We start from the raw sequence: 27,232 nt of genomic DNA, 5'->3' as shown, positions 1-27,232 counted from the left end.
AAAGGGCTGTAAAGATGCATGACATTTTGTAAAGTAAACCTGTGATTCAAGAATATGGATAGAAAGTGTTTAAACTTACTTTATCATGCAGCATTTTCCAATTTTAGTTTATTGAGTTTTGAGTCTAATTCTGCTGCTTGAATCAGCTCATAACACATCCAAGCAAAATTATGGTGCAACAAGTTCCTAGCAAAGGTTTGTCTTTGTGGAACTTTAACATTTGTTTTAACAATTCAATCAAACTTATAATCAGTCTTTGCATATGTGTTAATTATAGTCTTTTATTTTTTTTAAGTGTTTATGTGCACTTGTCTAATGTCCTTGTTAATTTTTTTTGCAAGTCTTATATAAAAAAAACCCAACAACTCAGAATTAATAAAATATCTTTTGCTTTCATTCTTTAAAATAAATAAATAAAAGAATGTTCAGTGAGTCACGGTCCTCTTATTCATCAGTCCGACACGATTCAGTGAGAGGTTACTGTTGTCCTTTATAGTAAGTTAAAAATTCGTTTTATTAGATTTATTCATGCTTATAGCCCTGCATGCCCTCTATCTTTAAACCAAAAATGTATTGCACCTCACAGAGAACATGGCCTCAAAAGACCCCGTGTACGTGTAACCTGTTAATTAAGAAGCATCAGTAGTGCTGGTAGAAGAATTAGACTCGGAGAAAACGCTGTTTTGATTATTTAAGCTACACTCCAGCTTCATAAGGATAGACGCTAGAGTGGAATCACTCTTCTTATCTAACTCAGCAGGGAAACAAGTCTGAGTATTTCCATAAATGTCAAACTATTTATCATTTTGGGGAAAACAACATTACAAATGTGTTTATGTAGAGGAAACATTGATTTAAAAAAATTAAGGACATTCTGTGATAAAATGTCAACAAGAGTCACAGAGCCGATGGCTGCTGCCTGAGCCAAAGTACTTTAACATCAGCTTATAAATGTGGAACTGTACGTGTGCAAAATAAATCAGGTTAACTGCTGAAGCTGTAGACGTTTATACCTGTATGTTGTAAATTGCTACATACAGACGTGACACTGTGTTCCCGGGTAATTTGGAAGGCATTTGCCTTTTTTTGGAGACTGCTTCAAAAGTAGATGTATTACTGACAATGAAAAATACCTTTCTTTTGATACTCTCATATGTATGGGCTCAAAATGTGGTCATAAATTATTTTGTACTTGTAAATCAGGATTTGTATGTGTAAAAAGAATTTGTGTGTGCGTAAAAAAGATTTGTGTGTGGAAAACCCCTGCAAGTTACAAGTACAAATTTTGACCCCATTTTTCTTCCTTTCATCTGATTGGTCAATGTCATGTCAATCACAAATGTAACAATCCAATCAGAGAACAGATGGGTTTGGCTGTCGGAGGGGCATCCTTTTTTTTACCATTCTCATTAACCGTTAAGCCTAACTAGCCTGATTTTACTCTTCATTCTTGGATTTTGAAGCTTCACTGGGTTTATGAACAGCCAGAAGCATTCCTGGTGCTGTATTTGTTTTCCCATCACACTCTAGCACAGGTCAGACATGGTTCACAAACTCTGCATCTAGCCGGTCTCCACACTTGTTGACACTGAAATGGACTAAGAGAAATAAACGGTGCACGATACAGTTATTAAAAGTAAATGTGCAGGAGCAGCAGCTGCTTGACTACAGTGGATTGCGAGCAGCTTTAGAGGCGGTGAGAAGCAGCTGAGTGGCTCAGCAGGGCTGTGTATATGTAGGCCGTGTTCTGCATGTTATTTCCTTGAAGTCATCAGACCTACGCTCCCCCATCAGGAAAAGGCTCTTATGATAAGTGGCAGCCATGAAATATGCACAGCCTGTCGTAGCCGCCTGCATCGCTCCGTGGAGCCTCGCTTCGCTTCCTTGTCCCCTCCCTCCATCTTATTCTCCCAGCCACTGTCCCTTCTTAATGCTTTTTTCTTCTTGCCTCCCTTCGTTGTTGTTCAATGCCGCCCTCTCCTTTTCATCTTATATTGTTTCTCTTTTCCAATTGCTCAGCAAAACCCCCGTCTGTCAGCCCTCATCACTCTAATCTCTCTGTCTTCTTACCTCCTTTGCTCTCTCTCACTGTCCTCCGTCCCGTCATTCTCTTTTAAAATCAAATCAGTTCGGTCTCCACGGACAGAAACGGAGCGTGCGTTTGTGTGAGAATGACACGAATAAAGAGCAAGTAAATGAGGGGCTGAAATAAAAAATATGAAAGCATGGAGCCACGGAGCCACAGACAGTTCCTGCAGCAGATTAAAATGTACACAGTGCACTCGAAAACACACTAAACATCTTGTAATGCGTCATTGAAATTCTTTATTTTGGGTATGTCGGCTTTTCTTGAAAAACAAGCAAAAAAAAAGAAAAAAGAATGGCACATGGAAAGCATTTTTAAAGCATTTTTTTCTTTCCTTTTTTCAGTATATACGTATGCTCATACATAACGTTAATAACAGTAGCTGGAATCACACAGTCTTTGAAGCACTGCTGACACAGAAACATGGATCATCCTAATATGTTAAATATATATCATATCTAACTAATAAAAAAGGTCAAAAAAAAAAGTTGTTTTTTTCATGCACAGTCCTTTTTTGCTTCTCCTTCAGCAGGAAGGAATCATCGAAACAGACACAAATCCTGGAGCAAGACTTCTCTTCCCCTCCACATGTATAATTATATGTATATATCAGTTTTTAACAGTAATATATATGTTTCATTATATATATTTCTATAGTTGCTGTTAGATTTCAGTGGCTGAAATAAATACTGACAATGGAGGTTCGACATAGAAAGTAGACACAGGCGACATCGAGTCATAAAACACATTTTCATTCACACTCAAGAAAAACGATAGAAAACTGAAATGTTCTCCCCTGCTGAACTCAGCATTTAAAATCAAAAGACATCCAAACGAGACCGCTTTAATCAAAAGCCAAATTACGGTATATTATAGGCCTCTGTCTCTGCTCGCATCTGATTGGATTAGAGGGACCGTGTGTTAAAGTATTCTGCGACAAAATGATGATGATAAAAAATCTTAGCGATGTCAGTTTCCTGCTAACCCTTCCTCACCTTAGACACAATCTTTACTCTATCTGTAGGCGACAGGGCTCTTTTATTTTTACCATTTTTAAAAAAAGTAATGAATTAAGAAAATTACAATCATTGAAGAAGCCCAGAGTATGTGCAACTATAGCTAAATCAGACATTACTGTGAGTATAGCTGTCACATATGATTAATTTACTGTTATCTTTTAAAGCTTCTTAGCATCACTGATAGCTGCCACTCATTCAAGTGAATTTACTGTATGATAGCATTTCTACGCAGCGCACAAACCTCTACAATCTGCTAGCATCGCTTGTTTGGACTGAAGCCGACAGGATAATTGCAATCTATCACCTAATCCCAGTATAAATGATGAACCCCTAAACCTAAGCAAACATCCAGGTGTGCCAAATAATTTTCACAAAAGGGAATTATATTTGAATAGGATAATTATACTGGATCTAAACATTCCTGCAGTTGCTTTTTTGGCTATCAAATAATAAGTGGATCTGCAAGTAAATGGTACCTCCTGCACCAAGACTTTCAATATTTTGGTGGGGACATAGAGGATATATTCTACCCAATCTCAAGTAAGGTCAATTAAAAAAAAAAAAAAGCTTTATATTTTCTCCTAAACTCATTTTAAAGAGTTATGTTTGATGGCAATAACAATAATTAACATTTAAACTATGCATTATAAAGATCCCATTCAACTCTGATCAAGTGGATGCCTGAAGACCTCCAACTGCCACCAGAACAAAAATCATCAGCTGCAGATATACAAGAAGAAAGTTACTGAACCAGAGTGTTAACGCACCAACTTTGCAGACAAACAAACCCCCCCAACGACCTCCTCCACTGTCCCTCTTTAATAAGTGGCTAGAGTCAAAGAGACACAAAGCCTGAGCTGAACAGACGTACTGCTAACCTCACCGCCTCAATATGTAAATCACTAACAGGATTATTGCTCGCTAGGAAAACAAAAGAGAAAACACAGAGTTTTCTACTTCAGCAGGCCTACTGTAACATTACCTTCTGTCCCAGTAATTCTTATGGCAAACACAGACAGCAAATCACAGTGGGTTAAACCTCAACTCCTACTTCTAGAAAAGTAGACCAAAAACCCAGGAAAGCCTGATATATTGTTCTGATTTTCTGTTTCTCTGTCCTTAAAGAAACTTTTCATAGGCTAAGTGACTTTTAAAGATGCTCAAGGACTTAAACATGCATTTTGACAGCAGAGACCTGGGCCCACTTTTGACTTTCAGACAAGAAATCCTAAACTGCAAATCAGCTGTGTGTTTGAGGTGGTGCTTTCCAAGGTCTACAGAGGTGGAATTTGGCATCACTGTTCATCCAAACTAAAATTTTTGGACTTTCTAAAGCCCTAGCCGCACAGACCTAGAGACCAACCTGTGACCCCTAGCATCAACCACTTGATGAGCGGATACTAGTGGATACCAGTAGATATTAGTGGATATGAGTGGATACTCGTCAACTGGTTGATGCTAGAGATTGATTGATGCACTGCTATGTGAACTTGATCTAAAAGAGGTATACGATGATGCTGCACCAAAAACCTTCTTGGGATTGCGTTGCTCACCTTTAAAACTTTTCTTCAAACTCTCACCAACTGAAGCAGTGAAACCATGAGAAGTGCAATGCAAAACTAGAAAGGCCAAACTGTCTCCAGTTTGTGGCAAATTTACTTCAAGTTTTACTGCCAGTCAGAAAGTAGTTGGAGACTGATTGCAGAGAAGCCAGTGTTTTCTTTGCAAACTGTGGGTGACTGTGGCAATCAAGGATCAAGTTTTTGGTGTAGCACCCTCTTTGTGACCAATTTCACCTACCAACTGTTACCAACCACTTGCCAACCAGTCCTAGTGACCAGAGGTTGCGAGAGGTTGCCAACTGGTCTCTAAAGGGTTTGGATCACTCTTGTGACTAGAAAGAGATGTACCTTTTTGACTGCTAGTAAAACATTTTATTCTAATTTCTTTTATTTCTTTCCTAAAATGCAAATAGATTTTTCTATTCTGCCTCTACCACATTAATACTGCTCGATTTAAAGAGGGCTGCCGACATTTACCACGCTAACAAAAGTAAAAGGTTGTATGGACTCACAAAAATGCAAACACATAAGTGTGTTTGCATAGACAGTACTTGTTCCCTAACACAAAACACGCTTATACCGACACACACACACACACACACACACACACACACACACACACACACACACACACACACACACACACACTGTAAACAAATGGTCAGATATTGGAATCATGCTTTTATAAAACACAAAGAAATAACTGCTAGTCTTTTTCATCGCTTAAATACTGCTTAACAGACATCAGATCAGAGTACAAGAAATGGCATTATCTATTTGTCTGACTCAAACCCTCGGTAAAGACTACATTTCCCAACAGCATTTTTTATGGACAGAAATTACATACAATCTGATATTTGTGGTACAAACCTGAAAACTCGCAGTATTAATTATTAAAATAATACTCCATGAGCAAATATGCTAAAATGCAGTTGGGAGATAAGGTCCAGGGCTACTCTTGATATAGAAACTCATGCATGCATGTCAAGCATTCCAGTTTATAGGTATAAACACACAGACACTATTATTAATATAAGCCCACTAAGAAGCACACTAAAATTATAGGCTTATCAAAATGCACTGGAAAAGCTGAGGAATGGGTAAAAGAAAAGCTAAATCACATTTCCCACCTGAATAAAAGTTAGAAAATGGAGTGCCAAAGCTATGTTACACAGGACGTCTCGCGGTTGTTTAGTTGTGAAATCCTATAGTTAGATTGTAAAAGTTTTAGTAAATGCATTTATTAAAATATAATCACCCTTTTAGTCACACCCTAACTGTGCTATATGAAATCCAATTATTTTGGTCCCTTGGTTTCGAAATCCATGATTTATGAACTTTAAAAGATCCTAATTAATTTCTAATCCTTTATCTGATTGCGCATGCTAAATTAAACCCAAACTCTTTGTTCACACTGCAAGCAACACAATTTGAAAATCACCCAAGATGCAAAAAAAGACAGATTTAGAAAGCACGTCAGATGCTTCTTGGTATGTACTGTGTCATGCACACTATTGTTCTAAACTGGTTTAGAACGATCATCCGCAACACTTAAACCACCGACAGCAGAAATGAATAACACACCAGCAGCTTTTGACTTTGCAGCATAATGTTGCAAAACGTCTTCAGGAATGCTTTTAAAGAGCTCAAGGTCTTAACTTCCAAATTCCCCAGATCTAACTTATGCGATCTGCTGCTGACATCTTGGTGCTCGATATCACAGGACATCTCAGGGACTCTTGTGTGTCTGCAATGAGTCAGAGCTGTTCTGGTGATATGAGAGGGATTTAGGCAATATAAGCCAGGTGGTTTTAATGTTGCGGGTGATTGATGTATAGTAATAACCCTCTCAGTGCTAAGAAAAGGCTAACTGCATACTGTATGCTGCACTGTACTAAGTTACAGCTGTGATTTGATTGTGTTTAATCGTGACAAATTTGTATAAATGCATTTATCCAAAGCTCTCAATGAAATCTGTAATTAAATCGTGCTACAGCACACGAAATCAAGCTTTTAAATCTCAAGAAGGGGCCAACGAATTATCCAAGCTGCAACAGTGTGAACAATGTGTGTTCTTCTCATAAAACCTTACTTTGTCTGTCAGTTTAACGACACAAGCATCAGAAATCATCAGAAATTTAAGATGGCACGTTTGCGCATGCGTGCGTGTATCTCAGGGTTAGGTAGGGACTGATCCTGAAGAAACAGTTGTGTATGTTTGCGTGTGTGTCCATGTGTCCATGCGTGAGCTGTAATCAAGCCTGCTCGGTGGCAGTGGTGGCAGCAGCATTTCCTGTGAACTCTGGGTTGATAAAGGAGAATCCCTGGAACTCGTCTTGGTCCAGATTCTGAATCACTTCCTCATCGGGAGGGGTCAGCACCGGCGGGTGGCGTGTGAAAAAACGGTCAAAGTTTTCGGCATCTCGTCCACACTGTTAAGGGAGGGAGGGCGGGGAGGGATGGAGTACAAGGCAGGGGGGGATTTGGGAAGGGGAAGAGTGGGAATGGATAGGAGTGGATGGATCAAAGTTGGGTGGGGGGGTAGAAGGAGAGGAAAACAAAAGAAGGGGGGGGGATGGCAGGTTGAACCAGGGTGTGAGATGACATCACTTTGAACAAGGTTTCAAATATCAGAACAAGTGGCAGTACTTGGGGTGCGCTTGATTTAACTCTCCATTAGTCATGCATAAAATGCCATTTTTTAATTAGAAGTGAAAAAAGAAAAGAGTAAATCACTTCTTGGAGAAGATAAATGAAGCACGCCTCAGGTATGCTTTCCCTTTTTCAAATATTTGAAGCATTTTCAACTCAAACTTCCAAACAAGGTTACTGAAGTCTCAAACAGCCTGTGGAAGTGCACTACACCGAACTGGTGACCATGCAAGCATTAATGCATGGCGTGTGGACTTTTTCCCTTTATTTGGCAAAAACAAACAAACGAACAGATTTTTCTGCTTTCTTTTAAGGACAGTGGTTGCAAAACTTGGATTTAAATGGATTTCTAAACAGCCGCACTAGAAAAGGCTTAAAGCCACAAGATAATTATTGGTGTAATTGTGGGTTAATTATATGCTGCAGCTGTGGAGACCTGCAGAGATTTGATAGACCAAATCAGATCATCAGGACTGGGGAAAAAAGGCTCTGGATTTTTGCTTAGGAAATGTGCAGTTTGCCAAAAATAATTTACTAACCTTCACAATATCCTACATGTGACACTTAACTGAAACCCTTGACATGTGGCTTTCATGATCCAATCTGAGTCTCGGCAACAGTGAGCACTTACAAAGACGTAACTGGTGCCAGAGTGAAATCATCTCCTTTACGTAGTGTCCAATTTACATCAGATGGAATCTGTTTTCTCGTCCTTTTCCTTCCTCTGACCATTGGGAAGCCAAATCAAGCTTATATACCCTTGAGATGCGTTCCCATCTAAGTACATAAAACTAGTTATTAACTTGAAAACTATATTTTTCCCGGCAGTATCCCTCACAGGGACGGTGGGCTGAGCTACTTCCTGCCCCCTCCCCCATCACTGCACTGAGCTTTAATTAACACAACAAGGATTCAGTGTCCTCTGACAACATCACCCAGAGGAAAACTACAAACTCATTAAATCTCTGCAACTCCAAAAAAACCTAATGAAATTAAGCCAAAGTGTTTATAGTTTGGGGAAATAATGTGAAATGAGAAATATGCCAGGGTCAGTAGTATTTGCAGCTAATTACTCACATTTGTTTAACCTGTTTGGGGAGGCAGATGGGGAAAAATCAGCCGAGAAGGGAAATAAAATGAGTGCCACAAAGTTTAGAAGTTTATGGAAAGTCAAAGAGCCACAACCCGAGGGACACCATGGAGGTAACGGGGTTCATTTTGGGCGAATTGTCCCTTTAGAAGAAAAAAAAACTGGACAAAAGTATTAGTTACTATATTATTTAGAAGTTGTAATAGTTTAAACTGTATACTACTGTGAGATTTTTGTAGTGCACTCCAGGTTTCATTTGAGACTTCCCACAGAGCATGCAAATAAATATATACGAAAAAACCGTGAACATAGAGGACAAATAAAATGTGTAGATGAAAGGACAGATGGCTTGATGGATGGAGTAGTGGGAAGATGGATGGATGGATAATATCTTTGTGAGGATGATGGAGAAAAAGACAGACACTGGGTTGCTGAAAAGACAGATGAGTGGAAACACGGCACAGCGATACAGTAACTACCAAAAAAATGGTATTTGGAACATTTTTTTAGATGTCGGGTGGATGAAGGAGGCAGCCAGTCAGTCTGTCTGTTGGATGATCGGTCAGTCATTCATTAATTCATCAGCTCCTGTTTGTCAGCTAATTCATTAAAGCATCAGTAGCACATAAAGCCACAAACTGACAAAAATCAACAAAATATTAACAAATTAACTCCTGATCAAACCAATAAGGCCTATTGGAATCAAATATCCTCCAGAAACAACAACCCACACCAAAACAGCATCAAAGAAACAAACTTACTATAAATGTTTGTCTGTCTCCTACAAATTATTTTTCCATGCTATTATTTCCTCATCGAAGCGGCTCCTTTTCACATTTTTTAAATGCAAAATAAGCATAAGAATTTTATTTATTATGAATAAAGCAAACAATGTGTTGCATAAGGAAAATGTAAAAGATAATCATAATACTAATGATTAGTATTATGAGTTATATGGTAAATAAAACATACAGTACTGTACGGAAGTTTTGAGTAACCCCTCATTTCTTTACATTTAAACTCAGAGGAATTGTTTTTTCTCTTGTCTTTTTTTTAAGTGGTCCTGAGCAAGAGTTCTCCGGGTTTTCTGAAGTTTTAAATGTTTTTCTTTGGCTGCTTTTTCCCTAATTTTCAGTTGAGTTCTTGTTTCTAACCAATTTCTGAGAATTTCTTTTTTTGATAGACCACTGAATACTGGCCTATGAATCATTCAAGCATAAAAACGACTCAACTCAAGAATCAGTCTTTTGTCTACTCAGACAAAGAAACAGTTTTAATTTGTATTTTAGGCACTTTCCTGTCAGTAGCCTGTTAGAAAAACACATCATTCAGCATCAATGACCAAGATAAAGCAGTTTGAAGGGCATCAAACGGTATTTTTGCACCAGCAAGGTCAATTCCAAAAAGCTATCGGTCAAAAACTTGTCATATCTGGGTGGAAATAGTCTTGGTGGAAGAGTGGGTGACAAGAAGCGATTCTTAAGGAAGGGAAACAGGGAGAAAAGGCTGTGATATGTTAAATTATACAAGAACTGGACTGAAAGTTAGTGGCAACAGATCTTATGGAGTGATGAATCCAAATTTGAGATTTTTGGTTCAAAGAGTGAGTGTCTGCATCTGTAAAACATGGAGGAGGCTCTGGTTTGGTGCCTAATTTCAGCCAGTGATGTTGGGGATCTTGTCAAAATTGAATTATGAACATAAAAAAACTACCATCTGGAAAGCATGTGATTGGAAATGATTTCATTCTTTTGCTTAACAGTGATCCCAAAAACACTTCAAAGGCAGCCAAAGCAAACCTGCAGAGCAAAATAAACAGTGGAACACTATCAGTCATGGATTGGCCTCCCCAGAGCCCAGACCTCGACATGATCGAAGCAGTGTGGGATCATCTTGGCAGAGAATAGAAGAAAAGGCAGCCAACATCCAAAGAAGAGCTTTGAATGTCCTTCAAGAAGTCTGGAGAACTATTCCTAAAGACTACTGACAAGAAAGCTGCCTAAGAGAGTTAAAACTCTGTTTTAGTTTAAAGACTGTATTCCATATATGGGGGGTAGCTCAAGACTTTTACACAGTACTGTACAAAAGATTAAACTCTTATGAGTTAAAGATAAAATAATTCAAGTTTGAGGGAATTTGTTTTGTTTTTCTTTTTGCTGCACGTCTTCGTGGTGATAAGGCTTTTAGTGAGAAATAAAAGGAGAGCCTCCTTAAAATAACACAGAGACAAAACCCATCACAGGTTACTGAAAGAAATCTGGCAACATAGCACCATAAAAGATCAAAGAACTGCCTTCAGATGCTAAACCGAACTAAACTTTGATGTGGCGTAAACGCAGTGGTTCCAAACCTATTTATTATCGCCACTCAAAGGCAGTAAGAGAGAAAATAGCATGTGACGGGGCAGGGGTGAGAAAGATACAAGATGTTGGAGAGACGAGATCAAACAGAACAAAGAGAGAGATGAAGAGAAAGGGAGAAAAAGTAGCGAGGAGAAGAGCTCAGACAACAGACGGTGTGACTCTGCACAAACACGTCTAAGTCTTAAAAAAAAAAGCCAGATCCTAATGGAGACCTCTACCACACGAGAACGTACACGTCCTGAATAAAGAGACACACTGCAGCATTACTGGTCCAACACACACGCATGCACACACACCGCAGGCTGCAGGAAAAGCTCAACTCTGAAAAACTCTTTAGCAGCACTGTAGCCTCAGGCTGCGTGGCTGGGGTTTGTGTGAGTATTAGATGACATCATTCTGACTCGGCTCATGATCAAACTTGTTTTGTCGTAAGTTAAAAAAAAGAAGAAGTCTAACAACAAACAACACAAACACTATTGCTCTGTACGGACTTATTATCCCCTGGAGGTTTAGTCTAAACTCAGGCTAACCTCAGAGAAACCAAACGCTCTTTTATTTCAACGGCACCAAACTGTAGCTGCCAATTTTCTGCATGTGCATCCAAAAGTGCAGTCAATGTCCAGTATATTTTCATCTAGCCCACGTTCATCACTGAGCCTCTTTTAGTGTTTTCGCCATCAACATCCCTGGCATTGTTATCATCACCGACGCTGCCCTCATCGCCACACATCCTTCAGCATCACTGTCAACATCATGAGCATCATTTCGAGACTTACCTGTGTGCATTGTCCCAAATTAAAGGAAAGGAAAGAGACAGAAACATCACATTGATAGTGAAAAGATGAGTAAGCCAAGAGAAAGGTAGTTGTTGAAAGAAAATAGGAAGGAAATTAGAATAAAAGAAGAGAAGAGAGAGTTTTTATTACGAGTTTAACCTCTAATGAATTAAACTCCACGTCTCTACTCCGGTCAAAGAGTATTTTGCGCACTTATTATTGTGCGACTTGTGACTTGCACATGCTTATCTGCGGTCATGTCGGGTTTGGCGGGGACGGACTTACAGCTCTCGGTTTGAAGGGTGGTTGCACCTCCTTGTTCTCCAGTTTCTCCCAGTCCATGTAGCGGAAGAAGCTGTGCTCTCTGATGTCTCTCTCCCCCTCTGGACCACAGCCCAGGCGTTTCGCTGGATGCTTTGTCATCAGCTGTGCAGACATGGAGAAGAGAAACGATTACTGTGTGTCCACCTTGCTTTTTTTTTGTTTGGTTTTTTTAAGTGAATGTTTATTCATCTTTCTACCTTTCTGGTAGTCTTGACACTGCAAAAAAAGCTAGTAGCCACATTAGCATCTCTGTGAGGCTGCATTTTCATGCATCTGTGCTGTGAAGTAAACCTTACATTTACAATACTAACATATTGATGTTTAGCAAATATGATGTTTACCACGCTCACCGTCATAGTTTCAGAGAACAGTGCGTTGTAAGTGCTAACTGGCACTAGATTTAAGCTATAACTGAGAAAATAAAGTCAAGGCCAAGAGACAAGTTGGCGTCTCCCTGGCAACTTTTGATAACTAATGAAAAATGTGTGGTTCGTGATTGGTTGGTTTAAGTTGCCGGCTGCAGCGTAGGTGAAATCAGTCTAAAACAGGGTTTTTCACCAAAAACCTCCTTCCCACATAGCAAAATTGGTATGGCCCGGATCTGGCCCACACAATGTGGTTACACATGGTCCACATACCGCAAAGAATGACGGCCCTTTGGTGGCCCAGATCAAGTTTGCCAGAGGTAATCCGCACATGGGCCAGCACAAGGCCAGTTGCAGACACACCAGTGGTCTTGTGGTGGTCCAGAACAGTTTCATGTCTGGCCGGAACATAATAGTGCAAAAGACAAAACTCTTTAGACTGATTCTTATACAGCGCTTTTCTACTCCCCACATTACTCAAAGTGCTCTACATGACATGCCACATTTACACACTAGCTCTAAACTGAGTGCTTCCTAACTACATTCATACTCTTGACAGGCAAACTGGAGGTGCCAGGGATCGAACCACTAACCTTCCGATCAGTAGGTGACCTGCTCTAGCGCCTGAGCTACAGCCACCCAGTGGTAAACATGAGTAAACCCTCACTAGGTTTTGGATAAAGTGTACACTCACAAACCTGTCAAACCTGCATTTGAAACATTGGCCACCATAGCAGTATAGTATTGCAACATGGCATCTGGGTCTTCTAACTAAAATAGGAAAATAGGAACATAAATAGTGCCATCATTGCCAGACCTGGCCCACATCTGGTTGACATACACCCTGCCATGACACCAGTCACTCAGAAGTGCCAGCTTGATGCCGGATCCAGGGAAGACCTGTTTTCTATGGGCCTGGGCCACATACACCAAACCACAATCGGGCCAGATATGGCATGCCATAGCATAAACATTGACATCATTGCCAGACCTGGCACACATCTGGTTGACATACACCCTGCCATGACATAGGGTCAGTCAGAAGTGCCAACTTGATGCCGGATCCGGGGAAGACCTGTTTTCTATGAGCCTTGGCCACATACACCAAACTACAACCGGGCCAGATGTGGCATGGCATCACATAAACAGTGCCATCTACGCCAGGCCTGGCCCATACCTGGATGACATACCACTTACCATGCCCGAAGTCAGCCAGCAGTGCTGGCTTGACATCAGATCCGGGCCAGACGTGTCTGCTATGTGGGTTGTGATTGCTTTGGTCCATGGCAGATCACTGATGTCAAACTACTCGCTATGTGCTAATGAAACTGCGCCTTACTGCTGCAACCACCGTGTTTTGAAAGGGTTTACTTTGTTCACGGTGTGTGTCACACTTTTCACTTTTTCACTACTGCTTGGCGAGTAGCTGGTGAGTGTTTGCAGAAAAGTTACTGTCTTTCATACAAACTACTGGTGACCAAAGTAATCACAAAGATGATGACCAGTCCAGTCATGGGCCTGCTAATATGGCATCAGTGCATGTAGGAAGGATTCTGACTTAGAGGTGTTCAGTCATAATCCTGCAGCTAGGACTCCAGGCTTCAAAAACCAATTGGTGATGCTTTTTGACTTTTATATAGGTGTTGTGGATCATTAGTCTAAATGCAATTAGAATACAAGAACTCATAATGTCTGCAAAAAACTTCACTGCAATCCACTGAAGAGCTGTTGAGATATTTTAGTGTGGATCAAAATGATATAGTGATCCGACAGCTAACATTACAAGCCCTGGAGCAATGCTTCTGGTGTTGCCAAAACGTTAAACGAGCTGTTTAATCATTTCGTCTTTGCCAAAGGAAAAATGTTGTTTTAAGTGTTAACCGTTTCCAAGTTACAAATGATCTGCAGCACTACAGGAAACTCATGATTTTACAACTTTTTATTTTCATGTGTACACACAGTTACATAAAGTAAGTAGGAGCCATATTACTAACCTGCAAGAGGAGTCTAAATCTGATCTGTGCTCAACAGTGTGCTGCTCCAGTGCCCCAAATTTCCCCTTTGGAATCATTAAAGTTTCATCTCATTTATTCCTGATTCCTGCCCTGGGTTTAAACCACAATTCTTCCACTTTCATTGCTGTTTATGAAAAAGCTCATTATAGTTATTAGAGTTTCTTAATCCTTAATTTTAACCATCCTTCCATTTTACTGTCATCTTGCATGCCTCTCCCTGGGGAGCAAATACAAGCCACCAAGTAACAGCCTGCAGACAAATGAATAACTGTTGTCTTTCTTTCCTCTTTTGCCACAGTAGTCATCCGCAGGCGTAATTAAAGACCGTTTATAATGTCTGTCCACACAAAATCTCCATGGGGGAGTGATGCTACAGTGAGTGTGTGTGTGGGTGGGGTGTGCCTCCCTTAGGAGCAGCAGTCATAACTCATTACATTGCAGCTAGAATAACATTTTCCAGGGGTCAGTCAATCTTGCACTGCTTGCGCATGCGCATGAATCTGCATGAAACACATTGGCAGCTCATAATGCATGGGCGCGCACACAAATCCACTTTCTCTACCACATACACACACGTCTAAAGTAACAGGCATAGCAATATATATATATATACAGGTGTACTTGACCACTAATGCTGGGAGTTGTCTGATTTGTATGAAAGTGAGTTGATTCAGATGCTGTGGCCATTGGTTTAGGGTCACTGGGCACTGGAGTCTAACCCTGCTGTCATAGGCTGAATGAACAGATACAGACTGGACAGCTGGACAGTGTCAAAGACCTGAAGAATCACATTTGTCAGTTATTTGTACATCAGTGTGTTATAATCTGACTCTTGTCATGTAGCAACAGTTTTAAGGCACATTTAAAAAACACAGCTGTCCTACAGTAGATTAAAATCCCTTTAGTGACTTCATTTTAAAAGTGAAACCCCAAACTTGTCACCTATTGAACAGTAGGTACAGGCACAGCAGCTAGTTTTCTGTAAAGAAAAACTGCAGTGAATATGAACGAACCCTTTTTCACTCATCAGGAGAAAGACAGAGCATCGTATTCAGTCGACCACATAGCAGCCAAACTAAAATTGGGCCACTGACTGCGGATAATAATGGCATATGTGAAAATGACAGGATTTCCCTCATCTCTATACTAATGGGCAATTACCATCTGGCAAACACTAGTTTGACATGCTGTCAATGTATAATGTAATTTCCCTTGGATTTGATTAAATACCTGAAACTCTCATAGATCAACAGGAATAAAGTTATCTGCCTATACTAACCATGTACATCTGCAGTCTTCATTTTGAAGGGTATGCTTCCAGTTTTAACCCAATAAGTCACCAATATTTTAAGTTTCCACAAATATCTCGGAGTACAGCTGGCTGCATTTGTATGTATACATTTGTATGCATCCAATTAGTAAAACATACATAGAGCGGGCTCTATGTATGTGTGTTGGTAGGCTAACTTCTTTAATGAATACACGCAAGCCACTTTGCAACCCAACTCCACCCCAGCTCCTTTTCATGCTGTATTTGACTTGGTATCATTTCTGTTCTCACTAATGCCTCCATTTTTTCTGCATGGAGGACCTTGCTGCTGCTCTCCCTGCCTCTGGCTTTCCATGTAAGCACAGAAGGGACCCATCCCATGCAGATGGAAATCATTTACATGATTGCAATGTTGGAGATGGGCCATCTGAGACTGAGATCAACTGAAGATCCACAGCGCTGCGATATCAATGCATCTAGGCAGGATTCTGACTTAGAGGCGTTCGGTAATAACCCTTCAGAGGGTAGCTTCACACCAAACACATACACCAACCCGCGGTTCCTCTCATACAGAGCAGGATTGCTATTGCAGCAACACATCATCAGTAGTGTGACAGTCTGGCTCGAGGGCCATGACAAACAATTTATTAACTGAATGGGGTTAAAAACCATAATATTTCATGAGGTGTGCTAAAGAGTGTTATCAATGTGTCAGTATTTGGATGGGGGATTGAATGTTAAGGATGCATAATGTTGTATGGTGTAAAACCTAAAATAACCAGGCCAAACAAACAAATAACACAGTGCTGGATGGATGGAGAGAAGGGCCACGTGCTCCCAGGTTGCAGGTTCTTGGTGCCACCAAGGGTGACATCACTATGAACTCTTGGCTGCCACAGACCAGTTATCACTGTGGTAACATTTCTGACGCCTCCTACTTAAAACCCCAAAACTCAGACGGATCATGCGGCCCTGCTTTTCATTTGCCCGTCTGCTCCACGGGAAGTTTCTGTCCTCTCTGGTCTCAGGACCGCTGTTTGACAGGTGTACCGCCCCAGTCAAACTCCCCCTGCCACTGTCCCAACACTGTGTGGGTTCTCTCCGGGTACTCCTGCTTCCTCCCACAATCCAAAGACATGCAGCTAGTGGGGTTACATTAAATGGTGATTCTAAATTGCCCACAGGTGTGAATCTGAGTGTGAATGGTTGTCTGTCTCTTTGTGTTATGGCAGCTGGGATAGGCTCCAGCGCCCCCTGCAACCCTGAATTGGATAAGTGGAAGAAAATGGATGAATGAATAAACTTCATACTTGCGACTGTCCTCATGAGGCCCAGAGATTTCATTCACAAAGCTTCCTGTGGTTAGTGCAGAAAGAGAACAGTGGCAGAAAACACTTTTGTGCTTTTGTGTGCACCTGCGTTCGCTTTTGTGAGGACACATCTGAGCAATTACTCTTTGCTGTAGAATCAAATGAAGTTGAACAAATCATGTACCTAACACTGCAGCGCTACAAAACACACTGGAACAGAGTATGTGTGTGTGTGTTTGTGTGCGGGTCGCCCATTGCTGGCTATAAAATATGGATGCTTGATAGGGTGGAAGCAGGGGAGTGGAAATGATCACTCCCTCTCCACACATGTCCTAACCCTCTCCACCTCCCCTCACACACACCCACACACACACAATTTTTAAGCATTTGATCTAAATACACCAGCCTATTAAAACACTGCATGCTGGCAAGAATTAAACTATTTACTTCTTGTTTGAACTCAGATTACTGAGATGCTGTGAAATCGTGCCGCAACTTCAGCAGAGTTGGACTTTTAATACCTGAAAGTGCGCTAATCATCTGATAATGGATCGGAGGCGTGCAGTGTTGCTTTTATTTGGCTGGCATGGACTTAGTTATTTTCAATTATTTGAAGCCTAAGACATTCAGCTTTCTGTTTTGAAGGTGGTGAGGCAGAGAGACCTGTATCTCTGTTCACACAAACTGAAAACAGATGAGAGTCAGGCACACTGCAATCAGTATGCTTGCTTTTAATCAGACTACTTCTCATTCTTGTCAAGAAATGATCACCTTCTGTTAAAAATGATTACTTGAACTGTGGTAATTTTCCCATTACAACAACAGGTTATTTAAGGTAGCGTCCAGCATGTAGACAGAACGCATCAACATCATAGCAAAGCACTGAAAAAATCCACTTTATGAACAGAATAATGGAATTATCTTGTAGCATTTAAAATGAAGCCTTCATGTTGTCTTCACACACACACCGAGACTCACTCTCTCTCTCACACACACACACACACACACACACACACACACACACACACACACACACACACACACACACACACACACACACACACACACACACACACTCTGAGTTAACTCAGGCAGTCCTAGCAGGGTGCAGAGGGAGCTCTGGGGGTGGACGGAGGCGAGCTTTCATGCTCCACTGAGGATGCACTGTTGCAGCACTACAACCCGGTAATCATCACTAATACATAACACAGCCAGTGTGGGCGTTTGTAATGCAGCGAACGTACTTGTCAGTAATTTACCTATGAATGCCTTTGCCTTTAAATTTAGTAGGAGGATGTATGACTCAGGTCATGCTGGAACAAATGTGTGCGTGTGTGTCCTCATCCACGCTCGCGCTACACACTGATGTTAATGTGTAGGTGCTTTCTGTGGGTACTGCAGAACGTCAAAAGATAAAATAATATTTTATTGATATTTTTTTCCCTCTCCAGTTTTTTGGTATGTGACGAAGGGTGTGTGACACAAACTGTGTGTCCGCAAAACACAAATAATCCGAGTGCAGCAATCAGGCCTGGCCAGTCTATTCTGAAAAGGAGTTTCTACAGCCAACTGCACAGGCTCAAGCTATTAGAGCCATCTAATGTGTGTGTATGTGTGTGTGATAAAGAGATAGAGGGGATGTACAATGAAAAAAAAAAGGCACAACAATAGCTTGACAATGGACACTGCAGAGCGCGAGGGGAAGGATGGACGAGGACAGCGCTACGACAGAGACGGCGGGCGAGATGGAAGTGGGGAAGATAGCGAGAGGGGAACAATGTTGTTTCGCTCCAAATAAATGTTCCACCACAATGGATTTAATTATGCAGATAATTTTGATGTCTCCTTCTTTTCCTCCTTTCACCCTCCTCCCTCTTCCCGCATCCTTTCCTCAAGCGGATTTAATCCCTTCCTCGTTCTCTCCTCGGCATGTTTGTGTTCAAGAGGGAAGAGTGTCAGGAGGATACGGGAAGCGAGACAGAAAGCAGGAGAGTGAGTTTGCGAGGAGGGAGCGAGGTTGAGCTTGAGAGACGGGCAAGGACTCGCGGCTTAAAGCGTGCTTTGTGCGTGTGTGTGTTTTTTGTACACTCACCCCTTTACAGATAGCGACAGCCTCCTTGGACATTGACTTGGGATAGGAGACGTGGTGCTCCATGATTGACTGAAATAACTCATCTTCATCCTCTCCGTCAAATGGAGGCTTGAGAGGACAGGAGAGAAATGAGTGAGGAGAAGCAGAAGGCAGCACAGGACAAATAGAGGATACTTGAATTCATTCATTAAAAGCAGCTTTTTTCTCCCAAGAATCTAAAAGCTGCAGGCCTCTAAATGAAATATTCAGAATTTCAAAATGTCACATCTTAACAATTATTAATGCCACGAGAGAAAATCTCATTATAGCATATAATTTAATAGCTAACCTTTCATTACACAGTGTCACATTTTAAAGGCTGAGATCAGGAGTGTTTGTTTTTATTCACACTCAGCCGTGAATACAAAACGCTGCTCTGAAAGGAGCGTGAATCACACATTCATGTGGATCCAAAGATGGTGTTATATTTTTTTTTCCTTAACCAAGATTAATAAATCCTTTGTGCAATTACCCACTCTCTCTCTCTCACACACACACACAGACACAGGAACACACACAAATACACACACACACACACACACACACACACACACACACACGCAGACCAACCTGTCCAGCCAGCATCTCGTAGAGCAAGACGCCAAAGGCCCACCAGTCCACAGATTTCCCGTAAGGCTGGTAGGCTATAATCTGAGCATAGGAGACACATTGTTCAGAAATGCTGCAGTCATCGCTTCAGTCTATGATACAAAGGTAGTCAGCATTAAAGAAAATGATCCTATCTGTTAAACAATAGCTCCAGTCAAAAAAAATAAATCCCAAAAGTCAGCTTCAGCTGGAAACTTTAAGAAACAAACTGTAGGAGCCAAATATAGTTTTTGAAGATATATCTTTATTGTTATTATCAGTAGAAATAGCACCTTTACTGGTCACTTTTCTACCTCATTCACATTATAACACTGGTGCTGCATTAGAGCCGGCTTGGACTCAGTATCTTGCCCAAAGATACTTCAGCGTACAGGTTTGAGGTGTCAGCGGTTGAACAACCGACCTTCCAATTAGCACACAACCCCTTCGACCTCCTGAGCCACAGGAAGCCAAGTCAACAGTGATAAGTCGTTCTTTCCATCAAGCGTTATTGCCTATTAACTGGGAGACCACATATCACCCATACTGGCTCCCCCTACACCGGCTGCCAGTGAGTCAGGTTTAGAAATCATTTTAAGATTTTATTGTTTGTTTTGAATGCATCGCACTGGGTTGGGTTGACCTCTCTGATCTTTTGACTTTGCACACTCCCACTAGGTTACTGAGGTCTGCTGGTCAAATACTCAAAACTAAACTACTAAAACCCAGAGATCAGGTTTGGCTTTTAGATGCTTTGAAATCTATTTTTAAGTTCTGATCCCTTTGTATTTGTGCTGCTTTATTTATTTATGCTCTCTTTTTTTTAATTGTTTTTATGTATTTTACTCATTTTGTACAACAGCTGCTGTATTTTTAAAAGTGCTTAAAATTAGACTTCACTTTTTCTTGTTATTTGAAATACAAGTACAGTAGGCGTCCCCACAGGGTTACTGCCGATACTTAACAAGGCTTAACGAGCACTTAAGGGGCAGAGCAGCATTTTTCTTTAAACCAGTACAGGCATTTTGTGGACTGTAGACAACACTGCAGATACTATTTTGCGAAAGACTTTTGTGCACCACATTTATTTTGTATGAGAAAAAATCAATTAGAAAAACACCTGCTTCACGTGCAAGATGAGCTTTATGAGTTTTATGGATCAAAAGTAAGACGTGTGCACCACACCTGCAACTGACTTACCAAGTTCACAGTGGTAGAACTATTTACTTCATGGTTTGGTGCTTGTTTGAGCTTTTGGCCTTTAGCAGAGTGCAGTAAATTTACTGAAAGGCTTTTTTATTGTGTGAATCCAGGAGGTAATAATGTTCCCAAATATAATACCTACACAGTCAGTTAATTTTGAGGGACGTTTAGACTACATGGGCTGACTGACATGAGAGCAAACTGATAGTGAGGCTGAAATGCAATTAAAGTATCTTTATGTATTCCAGCTAATAGAACTACCAAACTACCACCGACACTTTAAGGGAGAGTTTATTTTCATGGAGAGATGCTCGTTGGCGTTTCTGCTGAGTGTTACATAAAAAGACGGCAAGACTTGAGGAAATCCCTGCTTCTGGCCAAGAAATAGTCTGGCACAAAAACCAGTGCAAAACTGAAATGTGTCATTTTCAGCTTTGGGTATTTTAACAAATTAGACAAATTTAATGTAGTATTTTAGTGAGCTTTAGAAAGTGCTCCTGTTACATTAGGACAGAAGTACTATTAATAAGTAAAGCATGGCTCCAGCTACATACATGCAAACACGAGAGTATTCTCTTCTAGTTGTCTGCAAGAAAGCAAAGTTTTTTCCAAAATAAAAGTTTTATTTAGCCTCTTTTGGAGCTGTGTAGCTACTGCAGGAGAACAGTGAGAGATCAATACAACCGATCCAACCACCACCACTCTCACACACACTTTACCTCAGGAGCAATGTAATCCGGTGTGCCACAGAAGGTCTTGGTTGTGATTCCATCATTCATATTCTCTTTACACATGCCAAAGTCTGCTATTTTAATGTGGCCCTCACAGTCCAGCATTACATTGTCCAGCTTCAGGTCTCTGTGAGAGGGTGAAGCAAAGTCAAAAAGGAACAACAGACTAATCAACATAACTTGGCATCGATACTCGAAACGGCAAATCTGTATTAAAATTCAATTTAGAGGCTCAAAAGGTTTGTGAAATGTGATCCTCAGCTATTGAGACTGCATCAGTTCGACTGTACAACCCTTTCTGAGCATTACAGATGGATCTACATTATGTACAACTTCCAGCTCATGTTGAAGTGAATGCCTGCGTTAGTCCAAACAATGTGTTAGATGTGAAGAAAGGTTAAATTTACATTGTTTCTCATTTCTTTTAGATTTGTGAAGTACCTTATAATAAAACTTATAATAAAACATATATAGTACTGAATAGCTCACATTCACCGTTGGCTTGTAGCAATACACCAGTAGTGATCAAACTGACATCACTCTAACAAATTAAGACTATTTTGAACTGCCAGTCATACAAAACTTCTCTAGTAGTCCAAGAAGAACACAACAGTGCTGGAAATGAGCACAACAGGTTCATTTTAATTATCCTAGCTGCTAATACTGTGCTGACAGAAACTTTACTTTACTGACAAGTCACAAATTCACTTTGAAACTTCCTGATTTTATAAACTTCCATATTGTACAAGAGTATATTTGGCACATGGCAGTAATTCATTCAGTTCAATTGAGTTTTATTTATATAGCGCCAAATCACATCAGCAGCTGCCTCTAGGCGCTTTATACTGTAAGATAAAGAGCCTAGAATAATGCAAAGAAAACCCGAACAATCAAACTACCTCCTATGAGCAAGCACTTGGCGACAGTGGGAAGGAAAAACTCCCTTTTAACAGGAAGAAATTGCCGACATACGCTGGAGAGGGGCAGACAGGGGGAAACTGGAAAAAAGACACACCGTGGATTTCATTTGCACTATTTCAGGTACGTACTACTGTGTGAGCTCAGCTATATTTGGTTTATGTTCTGCATTTAGTAGGTTGAGTTATGGATGTTACCTGTAGATGATGCCCTTTTGATGTAGGAAAAACAGACCAATCGCTATCTCTGCAGCGTAGAATCTGCACACACACACACACAAAACACAAACGGCAACAACAACGGCAATTAGACAGAGGCCGAGAAAAAGGACAGCAGGAAAACAGATCATTTGTGTGCGTGTATGCGCGTGTCAGAGTAAAGGTCACTCCTGTCTCTTCAAGGCCAGCAAGCAGCTGATAAGATCAGCGGCAGAGGTCTGGACGGACAGACCGCACAGTCGGCCACGCTTGCGCGGGCGTGCATGCGCTCTCTGCGTTTAAAAAGCGCATTTTAAAGACATCAAGAGTCATTTGGTTGTGAAAACTGTGCAGAGCCCGTTTGGAGCTAATTAGATGTTCTTTCTGTGCTCAGAATGATGAGCAGCAGCATTAAAGAATAAATACTGAAGCTCTCAATATACAAAAAGACACTGCAACACTGAAGTTCAAAGCAATTTAATCATCCGTGGAGAAGGATTTCCTGTTTAATAAAAAAAAGAGAGCGAACAAGCTGATGGCCTTAGTTAAAAGAGTTCCTCGTGTACTTCGACTTACCCCCTCTGCAGTCTGAACCTTCAGCCATAGGGAAGAAACTTTAATTCTCTATGAATTACATGAAGGGCTAACTCCTCAACAGCTCTCGCTCGACACCGACAGCCCCACTTGTCAAATGTGTCAGCCTGCTGGTTGGGCTTGACACCAGCGATCTCGCCAGCCACCGTAATTATATTCTGCAGTTCTGGAGGTACTGCGCCATGCACTGAAAACTCTCAGGAGCTGCTGGATTACTTTCATTTCTTTGAAGCTCTTCAGAGCAGCAAGCTGCATTGGGGGCAAACAACATATTTCACCTCCGGGCTCTGCTGGGATTGCTCATCCATCACCAGTCAAGCTGATGATGGCTTATTCACCACGATTTAAACAGGTATTACTAAAGTGTGAAACACCTGCTTTCACGGGGCTCTGATTTTCTGTGTGTGTGTGTGTCTGTGTACTCACACAGCGTGAGGTTCTTTGAACTTGCCGACCTGCTGTATCTGATACATGAGATCTCCGCCGTTTATGTACTCCATGACAAAATACAAACGGTCCTGTGGAGGGGGCGTAGAAGGGCAAGCAGAGAAAGATGGGTCACAAAGTGCACGTTAATAAAAATGGATGAGAGGTCAAAGGAGCGTAAAATACTGTGGAGGTGGAAGGGACTGCTGTGAGTTTGATGCACGAATTGAGAGAAGATCAGAGGAGAGATGCAGAAAATATGACAGAGGAAGTGAGGAGGACGGGGAGAAAAGTGGTGATTGGGTTGTCGGTGGATCCAATAAGTCTTCAACTGAGGGAACACAGTGACATCAATTTAGGGACCTGTAGTCCTCCATTATCTACAGAAATTGCCAATAAGTTTCAGTAAGTGAGAAAATGTGGAGGGATTTGGTGTGTGTGTCTGTGCGTTCTGGAGTTTATTGCGAAGTTTTTTAGTGTTAGAGTCTGTACTCCCTGATAAGTCTTATGAGCAGTTGCTTGCTCTGTGTGCGAGCCTATAGTATCTGTGTGTGTGTGAGTGTGTGTGGTTTAACTGTATTTGCGTATGCACTGCATAGGCGCCATATTACTGTATGGATGTGTGCATGCATGACTGTAATAACTGCCTGCATGTAATAACTGAATTTGATGTACAAAATGTGTGTGTGTGTGTAGGTGTGTGTGTCAGTATCAGATCGGTTTTATTTACTTTTGTCATTCAAATGCATTTACAATACATCACTAATCAGTGAGAATGCAGAGATGAGTGTTAATGAAGCAGGAGAGCTATATTTACTCCTCTGCTGACTCATCATTAGGACTAATGCACATTATAAAGTTTGTGCATTCCAGCTGTAAACTTGGGACAACAGGTAAGCAGTCACTCCAGATGTTTTTTTTTTAGGTTGTAGTTCTTGTGATTGGTAGCATGTGTAACCAGATATATTAAAAAAATAAAAAACTCCACATTTTTCCACTGAAAGGTTAATATAATCCATGTAGACTGAATAACAAAACGAGTAAATAAAAGATACACAACATAAAGTTAAAGTACAAATTACATTTTGAGAAACCGGGTCTAAAATTCCTTCCAAATACACAGACTACCACTTTAGAAGCTACACCTGTTCAACTACTTGTTAATGCATATATCCAGTTAGCCAATCACATGGCAGCAGCTCTATGCACTCAGGCATGTAGACACGGTGCAGGTGACCTGCTGAACTCCAAACTGAGCAGCATAAAGGGGGCGAAATGGGATTTAGGTGACTTTGAATGTGGAGTGTTTGTCGTTTCCTGTTAAGAACAGGAAACTGAGAATACAAATCACACAATCTTACCAAAACTGGATTAAATATTTGAAAAGCATTGGTCTGATTAGTGTTGAAGGTCAGAATTTAGCATAAACAACATGAAACCTCAGATTCCTCCTGCCTTGTGTGGGGGTGTAATAGAATTTCTTGGCACACTGTGGGCCCTTTCGTACCAACTTAGCAGCCTTTTTGCCTACAGTGCACCATCCTCAGGATAACACACTGTGTCACAAAGCTCAAATCATGGTTTCTTGAATGCAACAGTGAGTTGTGGTGAGATGGGAGATTAACATGTGTGATGCAGCCATGTCAACATGGACCAGAATAAATAAGGAATGTTTCCATGACCCGGTTAAATCTGTGCCATGACGAATGAAGGAAATTCTCAAGGTGAAAACAAGGTGTACCTAAAAAAGTGTTAGCTTCAGCATTGGTATTAATGTCTATTACTTGTGTGAGATCCATGATGGTGAACATGACAGTATATTCTCCTTATTGATGACTGAAAGTGCCAATTAAATTTAAGGAGTGACAAGTTAAAACAGGGCAGCTTTTTAGTTTGTATAAAATAAATTGAATATATCTCAGTGAGATATATTCGGTGGGAACATGTCGGCCCACTCACCATAGTCTGGAAGGTAGAGTGCAGCTGTGTTAAGAACGGGGGCTTTCCAGATAAAGCTAGCACTCTCTTCTCCACCATGGTGCACTCTACGTCATCATCTTGGATCACGACGTCCTTCTTCAGGATCTTTATAGCGTACAGGTCCTCGGTTCCTTTGCGCTCTGCCAGCATCACCTTAGAGAGAGGGCGAACAAAGAACATGTGGGAAATGCAAGAAGATGAATTCATCAATATTCAAAATCTTTAAGGCTCACAGCTGCTGTCATGGCTCTGTACCAACAAAGAAGGGAAAGAAACAGAGAGAGAAAAGGAGAAACAGGAGAAACAGGGGAGGTATTGTGAAGGACGGGGATAAAGGATCAGAGCGATGAAGGAAAGCTTCTCTGACTGTTTTGGGTTAGACAGTCAAAGTAAGAAATAAAGAGAAAAAAGACAAAGAGAAACCGATTCATCACTTTTCAAGACGCCAATGGAGGCGAAATAACCAGGGGAATAAGAAAGGAGAGAAAGAGGAAAATGGGATGGTGTGAAGCCGCTTACAGAGTCACTCAAAGCCATTTTTATACATCACATACATTACATGGGTACAATTTGTGCGAGATAACAAAAATTAATCGTAATCGAGACATTTTTTAAAGGCCTGTTCTGTAAGCCACAAAATCTGTGTTCAATAACCCCTGCTGGATGGCTAGCAAGGCTTTAACAAACATTAATTACATAATGAATTCGAAACTCGCCACTCTTACAAGTATTAAACATAATGGTGCCGTTAGAGGACGCAAAACCTAAAAGCTGCTGCAGCAATCTCCCTGCAAGGGGAGAAAGCGCTTAGCCAGTGGTTCTTCTTGTGATAATTTTAATATTAGTCAGAGTTTCTCAAAGATTTTTATACTGTTCGACTTCCTTTTGCCCTTCATGAACAGTAAGGATGAAGCAAAGGAGAAAAAAAAAGACAAAGAAGACAAAAATCAAAGTAAAAAGGGCTTATTTCACATTTCCTGGATCATATGGTTCACAGTGTGGGGAAACTGTAGATAAAGGAAGGTTGATAGGTGAAGAGACTGGGATTAAAAAGCAGAAAAAAAAGGTTAAATGAATTATAAGAAGGGCAGGGCGTTGTGAGGGACACATGGGCGAACTCAAACTGCCTGGCAGCACTCAAGTTTGACTTTTTATTGGGAATTCAGGGATGACAGCTTCTTGTAATCCACTTATGAGATGCACATAAATGAAAATAAACACACCCTGAATTGTGATTACTTTTATGTGGTTGCCAAATGCGGACCAGGTGTCATGAAAGGTTCACACAGACTTGTGACCAGAGCAAAAGTTCAATTAAATTCAACCTTCAAAGAAAGAAAGGATTTACAGGAGCCTGTTGAGGGTGTGTGTGCAGCATTCATGTTTAAGGTAACATTGAGATAGTTTGAGAAATGCAGAGAGTTGGTGTGTTTCAGCCTATCTAACCACACAGCTACAAAATTAACCGTTCCTTATATGTTGAATTTTAACCTAGAGGCATATTAATGTACTACTACATGTGACTCTGGTCGACTCAATGACTGTAAGATGCACCGGTCCTGTGGCTGCAAAACAACCCCAAATCATCACCCCTCCACCACCGTGCTTGACAGCTGGTATGAGGCATTTGTG

The 27,232-nt window shown here is 40.9% G+C and overlaps 1 protein-coding gene across 2 annotated transcripts in view; it reads right to left on the bottom strand.

Moving 5' to 3' along the window:
• The window catches only part of prkcbb (protein kinase C, beta b), a 102,197-nt gene that overhangs the window by 10,665 nt on the left and 64,300 nt on the right, over positions 1-27,232 (bottom strand). Inside the window, exons 10-17 of one of the 2 annotated variants that reach the window (XM_040006131.1) lie at positions 25,580-25,753; positions 23,621-23,712; positions 22,601-22,663; positions 21,474-21,612; positions 19,534-19,614; positions 18,925-19,032; positions 11,834-11,974; positions 2,604-7,099 (exon numbers count right to left, since the gene is read on the bottom strand). In XM_040006131.1, coding sequence (XP_039862065.1) covers positions 6,923-7,099; positions 11,834-11,974; positions 18,925-19,032; positions 19,534-19,614; positions 21,474-21,612; positions 22,601-22,663; positions 23,621-23,712; positions 25,580-25,753 — 975 coding nt within the window. In that variant the 3' untranslated portion in view covers positions 2,604-6,922. Of the gene's footprint in view, positions 1-2,603; positions 7,100-11,833; positions 11,975-18,924; positions 19,033-19,533; positions 19,615-21,473; positions 21,613-22,600; positions 22,664-23,620; positions 23,713-25,579; positions 25,754-27,232 lie in introns of those variants that run through there. The other variant, XM_040006132.1, reaches the window with a different exon arrangement.

Source organism: Simochromis diagramma, unplaced genomic scaffold (genome assembly GCF_900408965.1).
Source record: "Simochromis diagramma unplaced genomic scaffold, fSimDia1.1 OVJJ01000510.1, whole genome shotgun sequence".
NCBI classification, from domain to species: Eukaryota; Metazoa; Chordata; class Actinopteri; order Cichliformes; family Cichlidae; genus Simochromis; species Simochromis diagramma.
The sequence above is the reverse complement of the archived record's forward strand: the minus strand, read 5'-3'. Positions and strand labels throughout refer to the sequence as shown.